At 40.1% G+C, this 18,018-nt stretch overlaps 2 protein-coding genes across 4 annotated transcripts; both read right to left on the reverse strand.

Moving 5' to 3' along the window:
* Positions 1-509: 509 nt before the first annotated feature.
* Positions 510-9,211, reverse strand: golm1 (golgi membrane protein 1). Of its 2 annotated transcripts, none has more exons than XM_085786602.1 (11): positions 9,024-9,211; positions 7,444-7,585; positions 6,093-6,272; positions 5,809-5,863; positions 5,610-5,712; positions 5,282-5,408; positions 4,719-4,875; positions 4,292-4,498; positions 3,595-3,759; positions 3,388-3,480; positions 510-3,075 (listed from the first exon to the last, which is right to left on the reverse strand). In XM_085786602.1, the coding sequence occupies exons 2-10, from the start codon at positions 7,570-7,572 to the stop codon at positions 3,389-3,391; spliced, it is 1,215 nt and encodes a 404-aa protein (XP_085642728.1). In that variant the 5' UTR covers positions 7,573-7,585; positions 9,024-9,211; the 3' UTR covers positions 510-3,075; position 3,388. The 2 variants fall into 2 exon arrangements, with proteins under 2 accessions (XP_085642728.1, XP_085642730.1); XM_085786604.1 differs by having other exon boundaries at positions 7,444-7,578; positions 9,024-9,201.
* Positions 9,212-10,163: 952 nt separating this feature from the next.
* On the reverse strand, positions 10,164-17,808 carry lmbrd2a (LMBR1 domain containing 2a). 2 transcript variants are annotated; one of them, XM_085786606.1, is made up of 18 exons: positions 17,709-17,808; positions 16,783-17,000; positions 15,847-15,947; positions 15,467-15,565; positions 15,152-15,319; positions 14,756-14,966; positions 14,514-14,588; positions 14,272-14,376; positions 14,007-14,190; positions 12,944-13,125; positions 12,669-12,802; positions 12,389-12,494; positions 12,110-12,207; positions 11,756-11,859; positions 11,339-11,385; positions 11,104-11,206; positions 10,497-10,593; positions 10,164-10,386 (listed from the first exon to the last, which is right to left on the reverse strand). In XM_085786606.1, exons 2-18 carry the CDS (start codon positions 16,954-16,956, stop codon positions 10,323-10,325), a joined length of 2,052 nt encoding a protein of 683 aa, XP_085642732.1. In that variant the 5' UTR covers positions 16,957-17,000; positions 17,709-17,808; the 3' UTR covers positions 10,164-10,322. The 2 variants fall into 2 exon arrangements, with proteins under 2 accessions (XP_085642732.1, XP_085642731.1); XM_085786605.1 differs by having other exon boundaries at positions 10,164-10,389.
* Positions 17,809-18,018: the final 210 nt, after the last annotated feature.

Consider the following 18,018-nt stretch of genomic DNA (forward strand, 5'->3'; position numbering starts at 1 on the left):
TTGTATTGTGTTAGGAGCGTTACATTGCGAAAATTAGCCCCTTTCCTACAAATTCATCAGATGTGGAGATATCACACTTCTACATTTCACACTTTCAGTATTGTCTCAAGTCATATTTGTGTATACATATGCAAAGTGTAATTAATAGCTGTAAAACATGTTGTCGAATGCCTTGAATGTGTTTGAGTAGTGAATTGTAACTCAGTTTTTAATTTTCTTAGCTCTCTTCAGAAATCTGTCACAAATGTAAAACAACTGAGTGTCATCTTCAACTGTCACAAGCGGAAAGAGTGGAAAGTATTTGTTATCTATGCAAATTAAAAACTTAGATACCCCTTGTCATTTCACTGTACATTGTCTTTTTTTTTGCTGTTGAAGTAGAGCTTAATAGTCTAATGTGTGTTAAATGTGTTCTCTTGTTCTTCAATTGCAATAATCTTGCAGTTCCTCCTCAGAAGATAAAGATAAAAATGTTCTCATCACAAACAAGTTAAAAAAAAGTCTTGAAGGTGGTAGTAAAAACTATTTTATTCTCTATTCAATAAATGCTATGGTTATTTAGAGATTTCACAAATTTCCTCTGCAGTACAGAATGAAACAAACAAAAAAAAATCAACAAATCAACCAAACCCATTGATCAAATTTATTAAATAATAATAAAAAAAAATCATACATTTTCTCTCCAGGTAGATCGACTTGTAGTTCAGCATTTACAGTTGGGCTGGGAAATGTTTCAGACAAAACAAAGCAGTAGTTGTCTAAGCTTTGCCACATTGGCCAGACAATGAAGAACAGCAACTGTGGAAACAACATGACATCATAAAAAATATCCCAGGAGCCTCCCCTGCAACATCATCCAAAATGGAGATAAAAGGCAAACAAAAGGGATTATGGTCTTTACAGGTGCTGACGGTGAACAGGTCTGACTGCCTTCTAGCTGATCTTAACCTACTGGCAAAGGGGTTTCCCATTTTGTAACTGTCAAATAGTTATCACTGATCTTAGTTGCACCATTAATGTTAAATCAGCTTTGCTTTTCTGTATTTACATGGTTATGACATGATAACAAGGCCCAGATTAAAAAACCAATAACAATAACATAAATTAAAAATAAGTTAACAAAATTTTAAATTGATAATGCAAGTTTTTTATGGTTTACATCAGGAAGGACCAAACCATTGTCTTGGACTTTATCCTTGTAGTAAAATTCAGTTCTCTCCTGCACACTTGACCTTGCAACATCCATGTGCAAAATAGCTGAACTGTGTTTCACACCATTGTATTCCACCAACCATGCACGTGTTTAAAGATTTCAGTTAGGCAAATACCAGCACTCTATGAAGATACCGCTTTAGTGAGTTATTCTCTGTTGGATAAGTCAAAGCATTATGGAAATTATGGCAAATACAACCACAGTGTAATGAGTAACTGTGGGTCTGTAGTCACATTCAACACTTCTACATGAAGCTGAATAGCTGAAAAATACAACAAGTCATCTGACATCTGTATAAAACACAAGGCAACAAAATAACCCGCCACAAATGTAACTTTTTTGTTACTCCCGATGCCTATAATTAGTTCAGGTTTGTGCTCGTCCACACAATTTCCAGTCTAGTACAGTTCCAAGATGGACAGATAAATACATTTTAATAGACCTACTGACCAATTCACATCTACTGGATTCCAGGAGCCTTAACGGACAACACAGTGGTCCTACTTCCAGGAAATGTCCTTCATAATATTACAGCAATTCATAGAAAACTCTTTCCACATTCTCAACAAAGTGTACAAAGTTCACCCGATTCAGCAGATCAGAGACAGTATCCACAAAGTAACGTCACAAATATCTGAGCCGGTCCACAGTCAGAAGTACACGGCTGTAGAGGAAACTGGTGCACACGGAATCAATAAGGCATGCATCATAATAAAAATAAACTTGTTCATTTACAAATATCCAGATGTTCCAGAGTATTCCTTTCATTATAACATAATCCTGTTGTCCTGTGTCACTGATCTTACATGTGGAAAACAGCACATATTTAACCTTAGGACATTTGATTTGAAGTGCAGCTGAGAATAATGCTACCAAATCAAAGTGATGCCTTAGAAGAGATGAATCATACATGTCAATTTACAGCAATCATAAAACCTGAAAAAAGTTACAGCAGTTTATATTCCATAAGATGTTACGTGGCACACTAGCATCTTTGGCTGCAGAGGAATCAAAAGAGCTGCTGTGTTTCTTTTTCCATTTGAATGGGGTAACATCAAAATAACAACAGTTCAAGAAGAACATCTGCTATTGTGGACATTTTGTTGCATGAAATGTTCCCTAATTTAGCATCCTCGCAATTGGAAACTGTACAAAAGTATCTTAAGGCATTAAGATGCTGTTGAACCTCGGAGTGAGGAGACCTGCCCTCTGTTGAAGGAGTCAGTGGGTCACTGGGATCACTCAGATCATTTACACGTGCTTCAGTATTCGACATCTTGTAACCCTACTGGGGTCTGCACACTATCATCCAGGTACAGTCACTACAGAGTGGACATGACAGGCAAATATACGCCTATTATCACTGATTACCAGGTATGTTGAATTTTTCAAGCGAAATGCTGTCAAATCTTGATGATGTGCTACAAAGCACGTGATATGAAAATACTTTGTACCAAGTATTTTCATGTCATCAAGATAGACAGCAATGAATGTCAGCACAGACCTTAAAGGATTTTATGTACAGTGAAATGAATGCTAATGGAAAAAGGTGTGTGGGCATATTGCACTCAATTGTGATTTGGATATGTACTACAATAAGAGAAGATGATTCCGAAGGAAGAAATATTTAACAAAATGTAATAAAATCAAGTGACTGAGATGGAATTAATATGACAAATGAAAAGACACGGGAGTAAATCCTCATGAAAAGTGTTTCGTGTAGTAATTCTTCCCCTCCGGGTCTGTTTTGTGTTCACCTATGTTTGAAGGGATGCGTTAACCTGTACGGTGCAATTGTGCTTAGGTGTAAAACAGGTCTTGCTTCCGGGTGTCCTGTCCAGGATCCTTCTCCAGCTGCATCCCTGTATGAGAAATAAACTGTATGTAACACAAAAAGATAAAATTTGTTCAACAATAAAAACTGCATCAGACAATGCTCTTTATATAGTTTTTTTTTTGTTGTTTTTTTAACCGAACATGTCATAAGAAATATGACATGTACAACCTTCAATGCAGCAAAGATACTCAGAAGTGATTTATAGGAACTCACAGCTATCGAAAAGTAAAATATGATAGGACTACATGCAAAGTCAGTTTCGTTACACCATAAAAACCGTTTGAGCATAAAACAAGTGAAAGAAAGTGCAGGAGACAATGCATTGTTCTGTGTATACCTTAGTTTTGAGCAAGTTCAGCTTGTTTGTCTGCTTCAAACTCTCCTTCATTCTCATCATCCCCGTTATAGTCAGCCAGCTCCTCCGCCATATCTATCAAACAGGACAATTAACACATTCACACTTTTATTTCTTTAAATCAAGTTATCCCTTAGTCAATCTGCACTTTATAAAGATTATGCACTTTGGACTTTATCAAACACACACCTGTGTTTTCCGGCTTGTTATTTTGGTGATCTTTCTCCAAATCGACTCCACCCACTATCTGCTCGTCTCCATCATACTCGTCTGGCTCATCCAGTTTCTGACCAACCGCAGTCTCGTCTACCTTCCCCTGGCCAATCAACATGCCTTCCATCCCAGGGTCAGCCTCTAAAAGACAAGAACAAATTGGAGTTTTAACTTTAGGAACAATTTCCTCTTCTCTATGACTGTGTTTAACTGCTGCTACTTAATGAGGTGGAGGGGACCATGAACTGCCGTTCTGTCTCAGATACGTTACACACTTCAAGCAGGGAACAGACACTTATGCATCCATAGGATATACATGCCCTCTACTTGTAAAAATATAAATCAAAAATATGTACGGTATATATTATCTGCCCTGTTGCAAAAAAGAAGCATTTGAGGATAGAATAACATGTGTCATGTCACATGTTCAGTCGGACCCAGAATGGCACCAACTTCTGATACGTCAATGTGTTATGGAAATAAGCTACAGTGCTATGAGCAACTGTGGGCATAAAGTCACATTCAGCACTTTGTTTAGATGTATTGTGAAAACTGTGTCTTCAAACAGCGTAATGTAAGGTATGCCACATGTAGAACAAGTAATTTGAAAAAGAAAAAAAAGTCAACTGATGCACTGAGCATGTCGTATGGTACGATCCTCCAAGTCCTTTACCTTCTGTCTGAGCTCCCTCTTCATGAGCATCCATGACTTTCATCTCTTTCTGCTCAGTCAGATTATTCTTCAAGAGTTTGTTGCTCTCTGCTTCATCCTCCTGTGTTTTGACAGCTCCCTCTGGTGGTAGCAAAATGTCCTGCCTGACTTCTGCATCAGGGGCAACAGACTCTTTCACTGCCTGCAGGTCCGCAGGAGCATCAATATCTGGGATATAAGAGAGCAGGAAGCAAGTGCAATGTGAGGAATTACATTTGTATTTGCAAGTGAACTTGGAAATATGTAGATATATAAACATATACAAAATGCATCAAATGTTAAGTAAAAAAACAAAAACAACACTTATTTTAAAGTTTTTAAGTTAAATTTCAATTCACTACACAGAGCCACTACCTCCCAGTCTCTCCATGTTTTTTGTTTTTTTTACCTTTGTCTAAAATGATCTCATTGGTCAGAAGTTCGGGTTCATTTTCTTTGGGTTGAGACAAACTTGGAGTTTGGTTAACAACTGTTTCCATCTTCACCCCATCTGCCTCCGTCATGGCGGGTCTGTCCTCTTTGACTGCTCCATCCACTGCATTTTCCTGTTGAGGGGTAAACATCATGATATATCTTTTACATTACCAAAAGCAAACAGCTGGATTTAACAATAATTGCAAAAAGAGGTGACATAAAAGCCAGTCAATGCTTTTAGACCCCTTTCCAAACATGTGTGCAAAAAGATTGCAGAGAATGACTGTGAACTAACTAAGAAAAAGTTGTCAGGTGGGTGGATTAAAACATCACCAAGATGGGTGAGTGGCACATGTTTTTGTTGAGAAACTCTTCTATGGTTTCTACCCTAAGTGAAGTATTAATAACAACCGGTTTTCTCAAACTGCAATTAACAAAGCGTGAGAGCTGGATCAGGCCTTGTACAGCTGATACTTCACAGCCATCTGCCCCAATTCTAATCTTGGGGAGAGGCTGGTATGTTATCAAACAACCTACCTGTGTTGTGCCACCTGCAGCAGGGATGATACGCTTCTCCATTTTTTTCTGAACTTCAAGTTTTGCAGCTGCCACTCTCTCATCACACAACTCCTTCTGGGACAGGACCTGGGATTGACAATGGGTCCTGCAAATGTGTACCAGCACACACAAACAAAACTCTATTCACTGGACTGAGCTGATATTATACAGCGCTTTGTGTTAATGTGATGTATGTGAGGTTGAGTTAATAATGAATGAACCATAAAACAAGATAAAAACAATTCATCTTTAACTCTCTTCCATCAACATGCATACATTTTACCACAGCAAAGAATCTTTTTCTTACATGTCATAAGTGAGTTTGCTGTCAAGTGTGTTGATGTTGCTTTGGCAACCCTGTAGCTCCTTCTGCAGGTTCCCCAGGTCATCATTCAGCTGATTTAACTGACCTAACAAGATATTAAAGCAATATAAAATCTTAATAACAATTCACAAGACTGAAATCTGCCATTTTTGAAATGAAGAAGTTAATTATTAACAGTTACCCTTGAGTTCCAGTATGGTTTTGGTAGAGGAGGAAATGTTCTGCTGGAGTGTGCCCTAAAAGTAAAAAAAAAAGTGACAACAATCAATATTCAGTCAATATTTCTCCTCTCGATTTATGAGTTTAGTGAGAACAAAAACAGTGAGCAAGCAATAAAGGAAAGAAATGTTTTAATTGGTCCCAAATTAACTACTGTGGCTGCTGTTTATAGACAACAGTTTTATGTGCAATTTGTTCCGGTTGCTTTTTGTTCCCATTTAACCTCCCGAAGGCGTTTGTTTGCACCTTCTCCATGCTGCAAGTGTTCTGGGCTCCTTCCAGCTGTCTCTTGTAGAGGCTTTCTATGTGGCTGATTTGCTCCTTCTGCCTCTGGATCTCCTCTTGGAACTCATTCTTCTTGATCTCTGCTACTCCTCGCTCTGCTGCCCCCCGTCGAACTTGGCCTTCCAACTCGTAGAGCTTAGTCTGTATCACACACAGAAAGACAAAATTGATAGGAACACAATATAAAGCGTTATTGTAGGTAGTCTTTTTGTTTTTGTTTTGTTTGTTTGTTTTTTTGGGGGTGGGGGTCTTTTTTACGCTATTTAGATCCAAGACAGCAAAAGAAGATCGGGACATCTTTACTCAAGCCTTTTCACTATTCCTGTTCCAACAACCAAATAAAAAGTTCCTCAGTAAAGTTGCTTACAGATGTCTTCCAAATTAATGGTGATGGCTATTGTGACAGTTGATAAGAAAATTGCATAGCATACAAAAAGACTCTCTCATAACAAAACTGTGAAAGCCTGAGGAAAAAGGGGGACCAAATGAGGAACATAACTGATGAGAAAGAAGAATAAAGAACTGCAGAGTCATGTGGCCTTAAGCTACATTCAAATTACCGGGTAAGTATGATTAGTGAAGGTATCCTTTAAATTACTAAAATGCAGAAGTGGGCAATTGTACTCTACGATCATTTTTTAATAAATTCAGGACATAATATGTCCTTATGATCTGCTAGCTGTTCATTCAGTTAGCATGACATCGTGTGTCCCTGCACAGTCCTGGCTCTGTAAAGGAGTTAATCTGCTTGGTAGGTGGGTAACATTGAGAGAGCAAACTGAAGCCAGGCCACAGTACGCTGTCTCATCTGCCCTGTATCATGGCATTTATCCGTACAACTTGTAACTTATTGCTTATAGCTTATAACTAAGAAGACCTAAAAACCTGCAACGTTACCTGCACTGTTAGCAGTTTCACACCTACAATCCTCTCTTCTGTCACTGTAGTATTATAAAAAAAAAAAGCTAACTAGGTCTCACTAGCTTTAACTTAACTTTGTTTATGTGCCTGGTGTTTGTCTGATGCTAACCATAAGCCTTTTTTTGCTTCAACTAAAGTATCCGGTTGCACGTCCTCTCAGCTCTGGAGACCACAACTGTGTCAGTGCAGCGATAATGCATTTCTATGAATTTGGGGCATGCAGATTGTGAAGGAACAGTGTTGTTTTCAAGTTAAAATTTCAACAGTCTCTGTCCGGCACTGCTCACACCACTTTTGACTTTTTCCAGTAGATTGCTGTTGGTTTTTTAAAAAGGGGAGTACATTGTGCTGAAGATATGCAAACACATAAACAACAGATAGCTTAACTTACCTGAAGCTCCAGGTTGCGTGAGCTGCACACCCAGTAGTTAAAGCCCAGAACAAGGATGCAGGCGATCAGAGCGCCGATCATTAGAGGGGGTGATCTTCCTCCACGGCGGCCGTTCCCCAGCCCACCCATAGCTGTCTACAGACTGGAGAAATAGAAACCACAGGGAGGGTCAGCTCACTTTCCCTTAACTCTATAATGACCTGTTGAAACAAGTCATTTCTGTCTGCCAGCTATGGCTAAGGTATTTATGGTTTTACAGGTCGATGTGGAAAAACTCGCTGTCAGACTTGCAAGTAGCTCTGAGCAACTTCTGCTGGCATCAGTTGAGAGTTGCATCATTGTCTTTAGTGACAAAAAAAATGCTGAGTACAAAAAGTCCATAGCCAATCAACTATACTGTATGTGCAATTTTGTTTTCAAGTGCACAAATATTAGGACCACTTTTTTAAGGAACCTTCATGACAGACACACTCACTGTATTACTCAACAGGTAGGTCTCAGTTTGTTCCTGTCAATGCTGACATTTCTTTATCTGCCTGCAAGACAGCGAGAAAGTCCTCATTTAGCAGGACATTCCCACGGACATATGAGTGCTGAAACTCTATGCTATTCAAGCATAACACACACACACGTCTCTAGTAGGCTACAGTATCCTATTATTATCTGGTGGTGGCAGTGCATACTGTCCATGTAACTAATACGTCCAATCAACCCCAGTCTATCTCCATGCTGTGACCGCTTCCATACAAACGACAACCTAGAAACCAGTTGGGAAACACCCGCTTGTGTGTCACATCATGAATGACTTACTGCAGGTTTCTCATAGGTTAAAGCACTAACTGATTTCACGGTGGTAAATCATAAAACTGCGGCTGTAAATCAAACGCCACGGATACAGTCAGTCGTGATAATGGAACGGAACGGAATTCGGAATAGAATAGAACACTTCATTGTCATTGCATATGACCACACAACGAGATTGTTTATCCCTCGTAGCACATGCATTCATATACACATTACAAAAGGAGAGAAGGCAGAAGAAGAAAAAAGGAGAGCAGACAGAGGTGCGTTTGGGACTAAAAGATGATGCCTACATGAATGAATCCTTGAGGTTTAGCAAAAGCTAAAGGCGCAGGAAGACCAAGCTGACAAACAAGCACCAGCATAAAAAATAGGAAACTCTGGCCTGTGCTGCTAAATTACAAGCTTCAGCTTCTTAAAACGTGTTTGACAGTGTAACAAGACTGAGCCTCTTGTCTCCAACCTAACATTTAACGTTAACAGCTAAGTTAGCCAAAAGGGTGGACCAGCTAAACTCAGGTCAAGACTGACTTCTGGCTGTCGTCCGCTACAGCTGGTCTTATCTTGTGGTTTTGCAAGAGATACATGCGACTATATAGTTTATGTAAACAAATAAAGGTAAAATCTACAAATACGTATTATTTAAAAGGCGCAGTTTGACCAACTGAGTCAATGCTAAAAGCAAATCAGCGATTCCACATAAGGCTGCGTCGGTGAGCTAGCTACGTAGCCTGTCCACAGCTGCTGTTCAATAACGTTACAAACCACAGTTTACTCACCCGGTGGATTACAGAGACACGAAACGACGGGAATTAATAAATATCAAGGTGTTGCACACAGAGTGACGCTGGTCGATATATCTAAAAACGTAGCCGGGTTATCAGCGATGGCCAGTTAGCTCGTATCCATTATTGCCATACAAACGGCAGACTGTGTTTCTGTGTTGAATACCAAGTGGCGAGTGTTTTTTTCCCCTTGCGCATTCCGCTTGTGTTTACGGTACGGGTGCCGCAAACGACCAAAAATCGAAGCGTTGAAACGATCGCTATTTTTTGCATCATTTTTTTTTTGGTGTGAATTTTCTTTCAAGCGTTACTAACCGCTGTCTGATTTTATATGTGAGAAAACAAATTGTGTCGGCAAAGTGCTCCTGAACTGAACGCCTCTGTAGCTGAAAGGTTTTATGTGGTCAGGTCAGATCTATGGGTCAGATAGGACAAAGAAGTATTGTGGTGCTAAGGCCAAGGGTAGCACTTTCTTCCAAAAGACTGGCATTCAATTCCTGTGTGAAAAGCGAAAAGTTTTACTCACTAAGTTGACTGAATTAATCACTAAAACTATAGGTCAGGAAATGAACATGGCTGTGGTCCAGACCACGGGTGCAAATAGCATATTGCTGGCTACTGTGGTATGATAGGCTACCTGGATGCAAATGAGCATTTTATGTAGTTTGTGTTAAATTAAGTAAATTAATTAACTAAATAAAACTATTTCTGTCATTCAATTAAATTGAGAGGCTACATTAACGAACGACATCAATAAAGAATATCACATAGGCCTATGTTCAAATGCATTTAGTTATGTTAATGTGTCTTCCTTTCTGCACAGCCTAACATTTAATTCATCAATGAAATGTGTCAATATTAAATTTTCACATAGCCTAAGCAATGGATGTATGGCAGCACAGTGAAGTGTTTTATCACATGTCCTTACAGCAAGAGAGTTCAGGGTTGAGTTTGTATGTTCTCACTGTTTCACTCATCTCTTACTGTACACCTGCTTATTGCAGTTGCTCAAGAGATTATCAAGGGGGATCGGTTGTATACGAACAGGGCATGTCTTAGGTTTAGTAACATCCCTTAACAGTTACTAATCTCTTTCTACAAACCAGTTCCATAAATCAGACAAGATTTAAAAAAAAAAACAACAACCTTTATTTACAGAGTTCACATCTGTTTTTGATAATGTACATGTCACATTCTCATATTCCCTTTGTCAAGAAAATATACAGTACTTTAGTGTTAGTGTAAGAGTCATTTTATGTTAGGTTTTTGGTTTCTCTCCATGCCCTCACTCAATCACACATCTTCAAAGATGCCCATCCTAGGGGGTGACAGAGACCGGTAACGTCCTCCTGTAGATCTGTTATGTCAAACACAGAGAGGCAGAGTAAGTGAAAACATGTCTGGCTGCTCTGTGGGACATTCAGCCCCTATCAAACACCAAGTGTTTTTATTTGATGAGAACCATACCTCCTGTTTGGTGAATCTTCATCACTGGAGTAGTTGTCTCGCAGTAAACTAGTCTGCTGCTCATCTGTCTCTCCATCTCCTCTGGTGAATGTTATGACTGAAAATGACAAAGAGCAATGTATAGGTGTATTCATGGTGGAAATTAAGTGATCCTTAACCACAAATGCACATTTTAATGACAACAAAGTGACAAAGATATGAGGTGACAACAAATGCAGATATTAACACTACTTTTTGGTGGACAGAATAGCCGTTATAAAATTACTTTTTTGTAATAGATGTCTCGTAGATGTAAGTTACTGTTGGGACATGGGAGTCAATGAGTGGTTCAAATTCCACAGTAACCCACCCTGACACAGTGCAAAGCCTCAACCAACCTTATGTGGGTGGGGTGCCTTTTGTTTACTTTCCTGTACAGGCAGTAAGTACATGGTCTATAAAAAACCACCTAAACCTGACAAAGAGGATATGTACTATGTATTATCAAGCCATCCAGCCAACCCCTGTTGACATGTATTGTCATATCAGTTTCAGTAACTGTTAGCAACAGCAAGAAATATTTGTATTAATATTATCATCAGGTATAGTAGCTTTCTTTAATCCCTACCACTTTTCTTGGTCTCTGTTACAGGGCTGTCATCCTTTATCTCAGTGTAACCAGCTCTGCTCTGCCCAGTGGCCCCATGATTTCCAAATCGCTCCCTCCAGGCCTTAAACAGGGGGAAAAAAAGCAGGCTCATTAATACCTGGATACACAGACCAGTTAAAACAGTGAGCTAATAGATCGCGTGGATTGTCTTGGCCTCTGAGAGAAATTAATTGATAGAATAAAAACTTCTTACCCATCTCCGATTTTCTGCGTCTTCAGCTTTCTGTCTTCTCCTTCTTTCTACATAGGAACACATTGAAGTTCATGTCATTACAATTTCTTAACAGGCATTTGCTCATTAAAATTGCTATTAAATTCACATATTTAACAACTTTAAGGACAATTCCAGGCAAATTCAACCTGGGGCTATAGTTTCCCAATGTTTTAGGTCTAAAAGGATGAATCTGAAGATTTTATTTTTAATTGCTCCTGTTATGCAGTAGTTCTGTCTGATGTTTCACAGACAACATCAGATGGCTATACACCACCATATGCCTGGAATTGTCCTTTAAGGTGAACTGACATGTCAGATATAAATATATAGTATACGATTAACAAGTAATGATACACAGATACATCAGAAATAAATATAACTCTCTGATGAAACTACCTCTTCTGATGAGCTCTTTGCCTTCATCCACCAGGTCAGAGGTCAAGTCATCATCAGTAATGTACTGATGGAAGCCCAGGAGGTTCAAACAGCGAGAGCCCAGGCTACAAAGACAATTTCAAATATCAAACACATTTTCATTATTTGCAACATCAAAAAATAACCGAGTCAAGTTGAAAAAACAACTTTTCAATGCTCTCTGGTGGACATTGAAATGGAGAAGTACTTTCTAATGTACCTAATTACTTATTTGCCATTTCTGATCAGTTATTTCTTGTTTTTTTGTTATGATACTACTGATTTTGATAAATCTGCAATAAGCTAATATCTGATCAGCGTGGTTATTTGGCTTACTTGTAAAAAGTGGCAAAGCAAAGCAGCAAAACCAGCATGGGATAGTAAATGTAGAATCCATCAGATATGAAAGGTAGCAGATGCATAGAGCCCATGATCTGACAGAGAGAGAGAGAGAAAGAGACATAGCATCACTCCATTTGAGACCATCTGTGTACATTTAAGTGCTAACACTGCATTTCCTGAACAGCTCTTCTCTGTTATGGTGCATGAATACTTATATGTGATAAATGCCTTTGTTGGCTTGTGCATGCATGTGTGCGCGCATGTGTGACTTACAGAAGTGTAGGAAGTTTGTATTCTGTCCTGGTGTGAGATGGCAGAGTCCATGTGAATCAGGCCCAGGAAGTTGAGGCACAATGGAGGAGTCAGGCGACAAAACAACCTGAGTATAAAATAAGTAAAAGGAAGAAACCTTGAATCATAATACAAGAACTGAACAGTGTAGAGTGTGGCGCTGTGCTGTAAACTGAATAACTGAAGCAACACTCTATGCCTATGATGTGAAGTAAATATGTGTTTAAATTGTGACTTCATGAGGGATGTGTGTCGGATTTACATGCCGCTGAACTGCAGGCTGTAAGCATCAGTTTGGTGATGTGGCACCAGGTAATAGTAGTTGAAAAATCGTATCCTGAATACCGTGGAGTAGACACACACACACAGGAAGAGGATACTGATGAAGCATGCCATCTGGGGAAAAGAAAAAAGAAACAGGATGGCTGGATTAGTTCAATGTATCACAACTGAAGAGAGTAGAAATACATCTTTGTTTAATTTGTTTGTTCAGTGATTATTCATAAGATATTGGAGGTGAGACTACAGGTCGATTACCTCGATACAAATGTAGTTGTATTGTTTTTCGGCCATCCAAATAAAGACAGCAAAGAGAGAGAGGACCGGGTGTGTGCTGAAGAAGGTGCACTCGGACCAGACTACTGCTGCGGAGAGGAGACCCAGGAGCACAGCCAGCAGCTTGTAGAAACCTTGCCTGAACACACACTCCCAGTACCACTCTGGGGACGACAAACACACACATGCGTAAATAAAAATGTAGGAGGAACATTCAAACTGGAATTGGAGTTAAATATTTCACATACTGAACTCACAAACAAGCAAACTGTGTTACTGAAGTGTGTCTTGACTTGTACCCAGTCCTAGTGATACAACAGTTCTTCATACTTTTTGCTATGATGTGCATGGACATGTACAGGTCAGGTACATCCAAAATCTTGGCCTTGAACTGAAGCTTCCAATAATTGAGATCCCATGGAATTGAATTACAGTGATTCCCTAAGATTTGTGTTTCAACAACAGTAACACAGTTCAGCAGTGACATCACACCACCACTATTTAACTGGGGGAGTTCTGGGATAAATTAGGCCTTTGCAAAGTCACTACTTCAACAAAATGTACAAATATAAGCCATTATTTAGGTTTTTTCTCAAAAGCTTGGACATAAAAACTGGCTGTTTGAATATGAAAGTTGCACCGCGGTCTAGCTGGCACCACTGTCTCGCTCCTATCGTCCCATCCTACAGCTGTTCGGACCGGACCCACACTTGCCTGGCCTCCTAAACCTCACATAGTTCGCCCAGCATACACCTCTCAGGGTTTATGCACTACACACACTCACACATCGCGGGGCAGACTGGAGAGGGTTCAGGGGGGCTCATGGTGGGACAGGCTATGAGACAGCAGTAGCATACACTTACATTTCGGGGGACGGAGAGGTGGATACCTGGCCACTTTCCACGTCCTCCGATTTTAATGCACCACGCACACAATTTGCGGGGCAGATAGGGACAGCTCCAGGGGACTTATGATGGGAGAGACTACAGGACCCCACCCCCCCAAACACACACACACACAAAATAGAGGTAATGAGTGAACTCACCCACAGTGGGAGTGTAGATGAACCTACGGATCCAGCTGTGGTGGTGCACTGAGGGTAAGCTGTGGACAAAGTGTCGCACCAGGCTGCTGCTGCTCTTAGCCACGTCTTCCAGGTGAAAAGCCTGGTCCAATAAGATAGACCACTGAACCTGAGCCTGACCGTGTCGCTGCACTGCAGAGATCACCTGAAACACACACAGACAATCAGACACCCAGGGCATTTCCTCTTTTAAAATGAGAGTGCAAGGTTAAATCATAGTAATTACCTTTTTATGAAGCTGAATTAGTCCTCTTTTGGTGGGAAAGACATTTGGTTCCCCACCAGAGCTTTCCACACTTCTTCCCATCTCCTCTTGGTAGTCAGTGGGACACTGGAATGAAATGATTCTCAATTGAAATTTAAAGTAAAATATGTTAACATTACATTTTTCATCTGCATATAAAAGGGAAAATTATATTGCTGAGTGCATTTGATCTAGGGAACAAATCATCTTCACAGATGTCTCACCTTTGTCAAAATGGTGTCCACACACTTCCTGAGAGAGTGATTGTACCTGACAGATTGATGTGCAGCAGCCACCTCCTGATAATACATAATATTGTTCTCAATGTAAAAGCCAGACAAGCCAAAATGCTGGTGATATGTTGATTTTGTTGTTGATTATTTTCTTTAGTGTTTCATACACTTAAGGACAACAATCTAACACTTTCTGAAAGCTCTTACAGAACTCAGCCGCTTATAAAACTGACCTCCATAACATCTGCTAGGTTCTCCTCCGCTTCAGCCTTCTCAGTAGCCATTTTTGCCGCCTTGAAATAGGCCTTTGCCAACAGGTAACCGTGGGAGGATGAGAGCCAATAAGAACGTGGAATCTCCACCAGGCCGTAGCCTAGCAACAGCACCAGGAGGAAGAGGCCCCAGCTGTTGGCAGCTGCTATACCGATGGTCTGCAGATCTGCCCTTAATACGTTTTTACAAAGGCAGATAATAGATATGTAAATCAACAGTAGAAGTATTACATCAATGCACAATCCATAAATGCATAATACCCACTTATGAAACACAATCATGGTGCAACATGAGCAATTGTTCTTCTTTCTTTTGTTTGAGGTGGATATGGGTGGGTCAGGTCACTCTTCACCTACCATGTGAGTTTCCACTGTGGGTGAGCAGCCACGTAGACGAGCAGAGAGATGAAGATGAGGAGGTAGGTGCCATAGTAGATAGCATTTTCAATGAGAGCTGTTTTAATCTTTCCAACTCTGGAGAAAGCTCCTGATCGTGCGTAAGACTGCATGAAGGGCAACAGCAGCCTGTGACACACACAGAAGAAAGAGAGTCAACATCCTCCCCCCTCCAAAAAAAACTGTCCATATAACTGTCCAACAAACAATGTGTGGAACTAACAGAAGTTATAGTCTTTGTTTGAGCAAATGAGCGAATGTGTGGTAGAGTCTCACCATGTAAGAAACTGGGATGTCCAGTATACAACTCTCCAAAACACTGGCAGGACGCCATCTGGGATATAACTCCAGGGCTTCTCACACACCTTCAGTACACTGCCACACACAAAGGCACACACATTGTTGACATAATATGCTTGGCCTGACCAACTGTGCTACAATCAAATTGAATTACACACATGAACCACACAAAATGTGTCATTTCTATTCTTTAAAGCAACTGAATACATTGAAAACCATGTCAAAGGAACCTCCCACTTCGACCTGAATGGTAAAATGCTGTGTACGATTTTGGATGGCGTTCAAACAAACACAACATGTAAGAATAAAATAGCAAACTGTAGCCCTGGTACTCTTAAATCAAATATATTATTTACCTCACAGATGAATCAAGAGATGAGCCGGCTGTGGTCCGATTCGCTTGAGTTACAGGGTCTGGCTGGTTTGGATTGTCATGAACACACTGCTTGTAGATGGTCTGAGAGAGGAGCAGAGTTTGCACAGTCAGGTAAACACTCATGATAAAACCTTTTCATCACGTTACAATGGCACAAGTATGTTGGCGGGGCAAGAGCAGCATAAGTAAACACACAGCTCTGCATTGCCACTCACACACAGATTGTTCTCAGAGCACACACACACAGACTCACATCCTGCTGATTACGTTTTTATCGTTAGAAGTGAAAAATGACCTTATGTTGACACGTGCTTTAAACAGCTGCAGTGGTTTCATTTAGGGCCCGGCCAATATGGGCGCTGATGCCAGTATCAATATTAGGGAGTAAAACATTCCAATAATTGATTAATCGACTGATATTCCTCACGTATAGCCGACATGAACACACATTTTTTGCAGCGATCTCTCAAATCGACGATACAAATATGTAACTGAGCGACAACAATTTATTGTTTAACAATCAGTGCAGCACTGCCATAAACTCCTGTATATAAACCAAATCAATAAAATACTACAAAAAGCAGCAAAAGCCTCTTGTGAAACATTAGACACTATCCTTTCATAAGCTACCATCAGCCCTACAGTATTGTGTGGGGCAAACCTATACAAATGAGATAAACAGCACATGATTGAACAATAACACTAACATTAATTTTTAGCAGTGGAAAACCAATGTCAGATCTGAATCTAATCCAGCCACTTTGCAGTTCACCTGCAATGTTTGAAGTTGCAAAGTAACTGTTAACATGAGTTTTTATCGGCCAACGCATACACTGATACTGATATGTCTGAGAAAAGCTCAAATCAGATGGCTAAACCGTTTGGCCGATTATCCGGTCAGGACACAGTTTCATACCGTGGTGACATCAAGGGGCAGGATGAAGATGATGAGGAAGCAGAGGAACCAGGAGAGCAACGTCCCAAACAAGACCATCCGCTGCTGCTTCCGCAAATCTCCATAACGCTGGAGGAGGTAGAGGGCCAGGAAGAAGACAACCACAACCACAACAGCCAATGCAGCACCACTCATGGTAAGGAATGAAGAGGCAGACGTCAGGAGCTCATGATGACCGACTGGAGGGAGCAAGAGACAGAGAGGGAGATTGGAGCAGCTCATTGGACAAACTGCAAACAGATTGGAGATCAGCTCTTATCTACAGGATAACGCTGAACACACTCAGGGGGGCAATACCATAGGGCAATACTGAACATGATCCAGTGATGAGGTCAAACAGCTAGAGGGAGGTAGAAAGAAAAAACTCTGTTTGTATAGACTAGGCTATAAGTGGTTTTGCAATATTTTGGACTGTTAACATGGTGGCTATAGTCTAATCTATTTTACATCAGAGCTTATCAATTTGAACCCAGTCAGTCTGGTATTTCTATTTCTTTAGCCTATTTTCTATTGTCGTAATATGATTAAAGTTTTCATCTAAAATTACAGATTTAGGACGGATGACAAAAAAGGGTTGATACAGCAAAAATAAACAGTAAAACATGCCAGGTTTGTGTAATAGCCTACACAGTTAAAGCGTTTGTTTTTTTGTTAACCTACCCAAAATGTAAACTATTATCAGCCTCCAGTTACTGTAGGTCTGTTCTCAGTCTCGTATTTTCGAGGAACATTTTGGATGAGCACTGTGTTTCGTGGTAAGTGACAGCTATCATTAGACTTTGTTTATTAAGCAGCTCGTAACGTTGATTTCTCAACCACAATGTGTGTTTTTATCAACAAACAGCCTTTTAGTTACACAATTGAAGCACAGTCGACGTGAATCTTACCTTTGAAGCCGCTTCTCTCAGACTGAAGCCTGTAAACTGATAAAACCGTCTGAATTTCGCTGTCACAATGTGTTCTCGTCGGCGAATGTACACAACCTTTGAAACAACATTGCGTAACGAGCGTAACGACAAGCTCACGCTGCTGCAACACGGAATTCTGGGTATTGTAGGCTTATTGACCCTAAGAACGGACCCTCAAAATCAACAGACAAATGAATGGTTGAAGTATGTAGGCCTAAATACCGGTAAGTAAGGAAGTAAAAATGAATAAATGAATACAATAAAATAGGCTAATGTATCAATATATTAA

This window comes from Trachurus japonicus, chromosome 9, assembly GCF_045865225.1.
Source record: "Trachurus japonicus isolate A0001 chromosome 9, Traja_1.0".
Lineage (NCBI taxonomy): Eukaryota > Metazoa > Chordata > Actinopteri > Carangiformes > Carangidae > Trachurus > Trachurus japonicus.

Excerpts from the sequence above, each read along its gene's own strand:
- golm1 (XM_085786602.1), bottom strand. The coding sequence starts at position 7,572 with ATGGGTGGGCTGGGGAACGGCCGCCGTGGAGGAAGATCACCCCCTCTA. Across the intron at positions 5,864-6,092 it reads ACACTTGCAGCATGGAGAAG|GGCACACTCCAGCAGAACAT; the intron begins GTGCAAACAAAC and ends TTTTACTTTTAG. Across the intron at positions 3,760-4,291 it reads AGAGGGAGCTCAGACAGAAG|AGGCTGACCCTGGGATGGAA; the intron begins GTAAAGGACTTG and ends CTTGTCTTTTAG.
- lmbrd2a (XM_085786605.1), bottom strand. The coding sequence starts at position 16,956 with ATGAGTGGTGCTGCATTGGCTGTTGTGGTTGTGGTTGTCTTCTTCCTG. Across the intron at positions 14,589-14,755 it reads ACCTAGCAGATGTTATGGAG|GAGGTGGCTGCTGCACATCA; the intron begins GTCAGTTTTATA and ends ATGTATTATCAG. Across the intron at positions 10,594-11,103 it reads AACAGAGACCAAGAAAAGTG|TCATAACATTCACCAGAGGA; the intron begins GTAGGGATTAAA and ends TGTCATTTTCAG.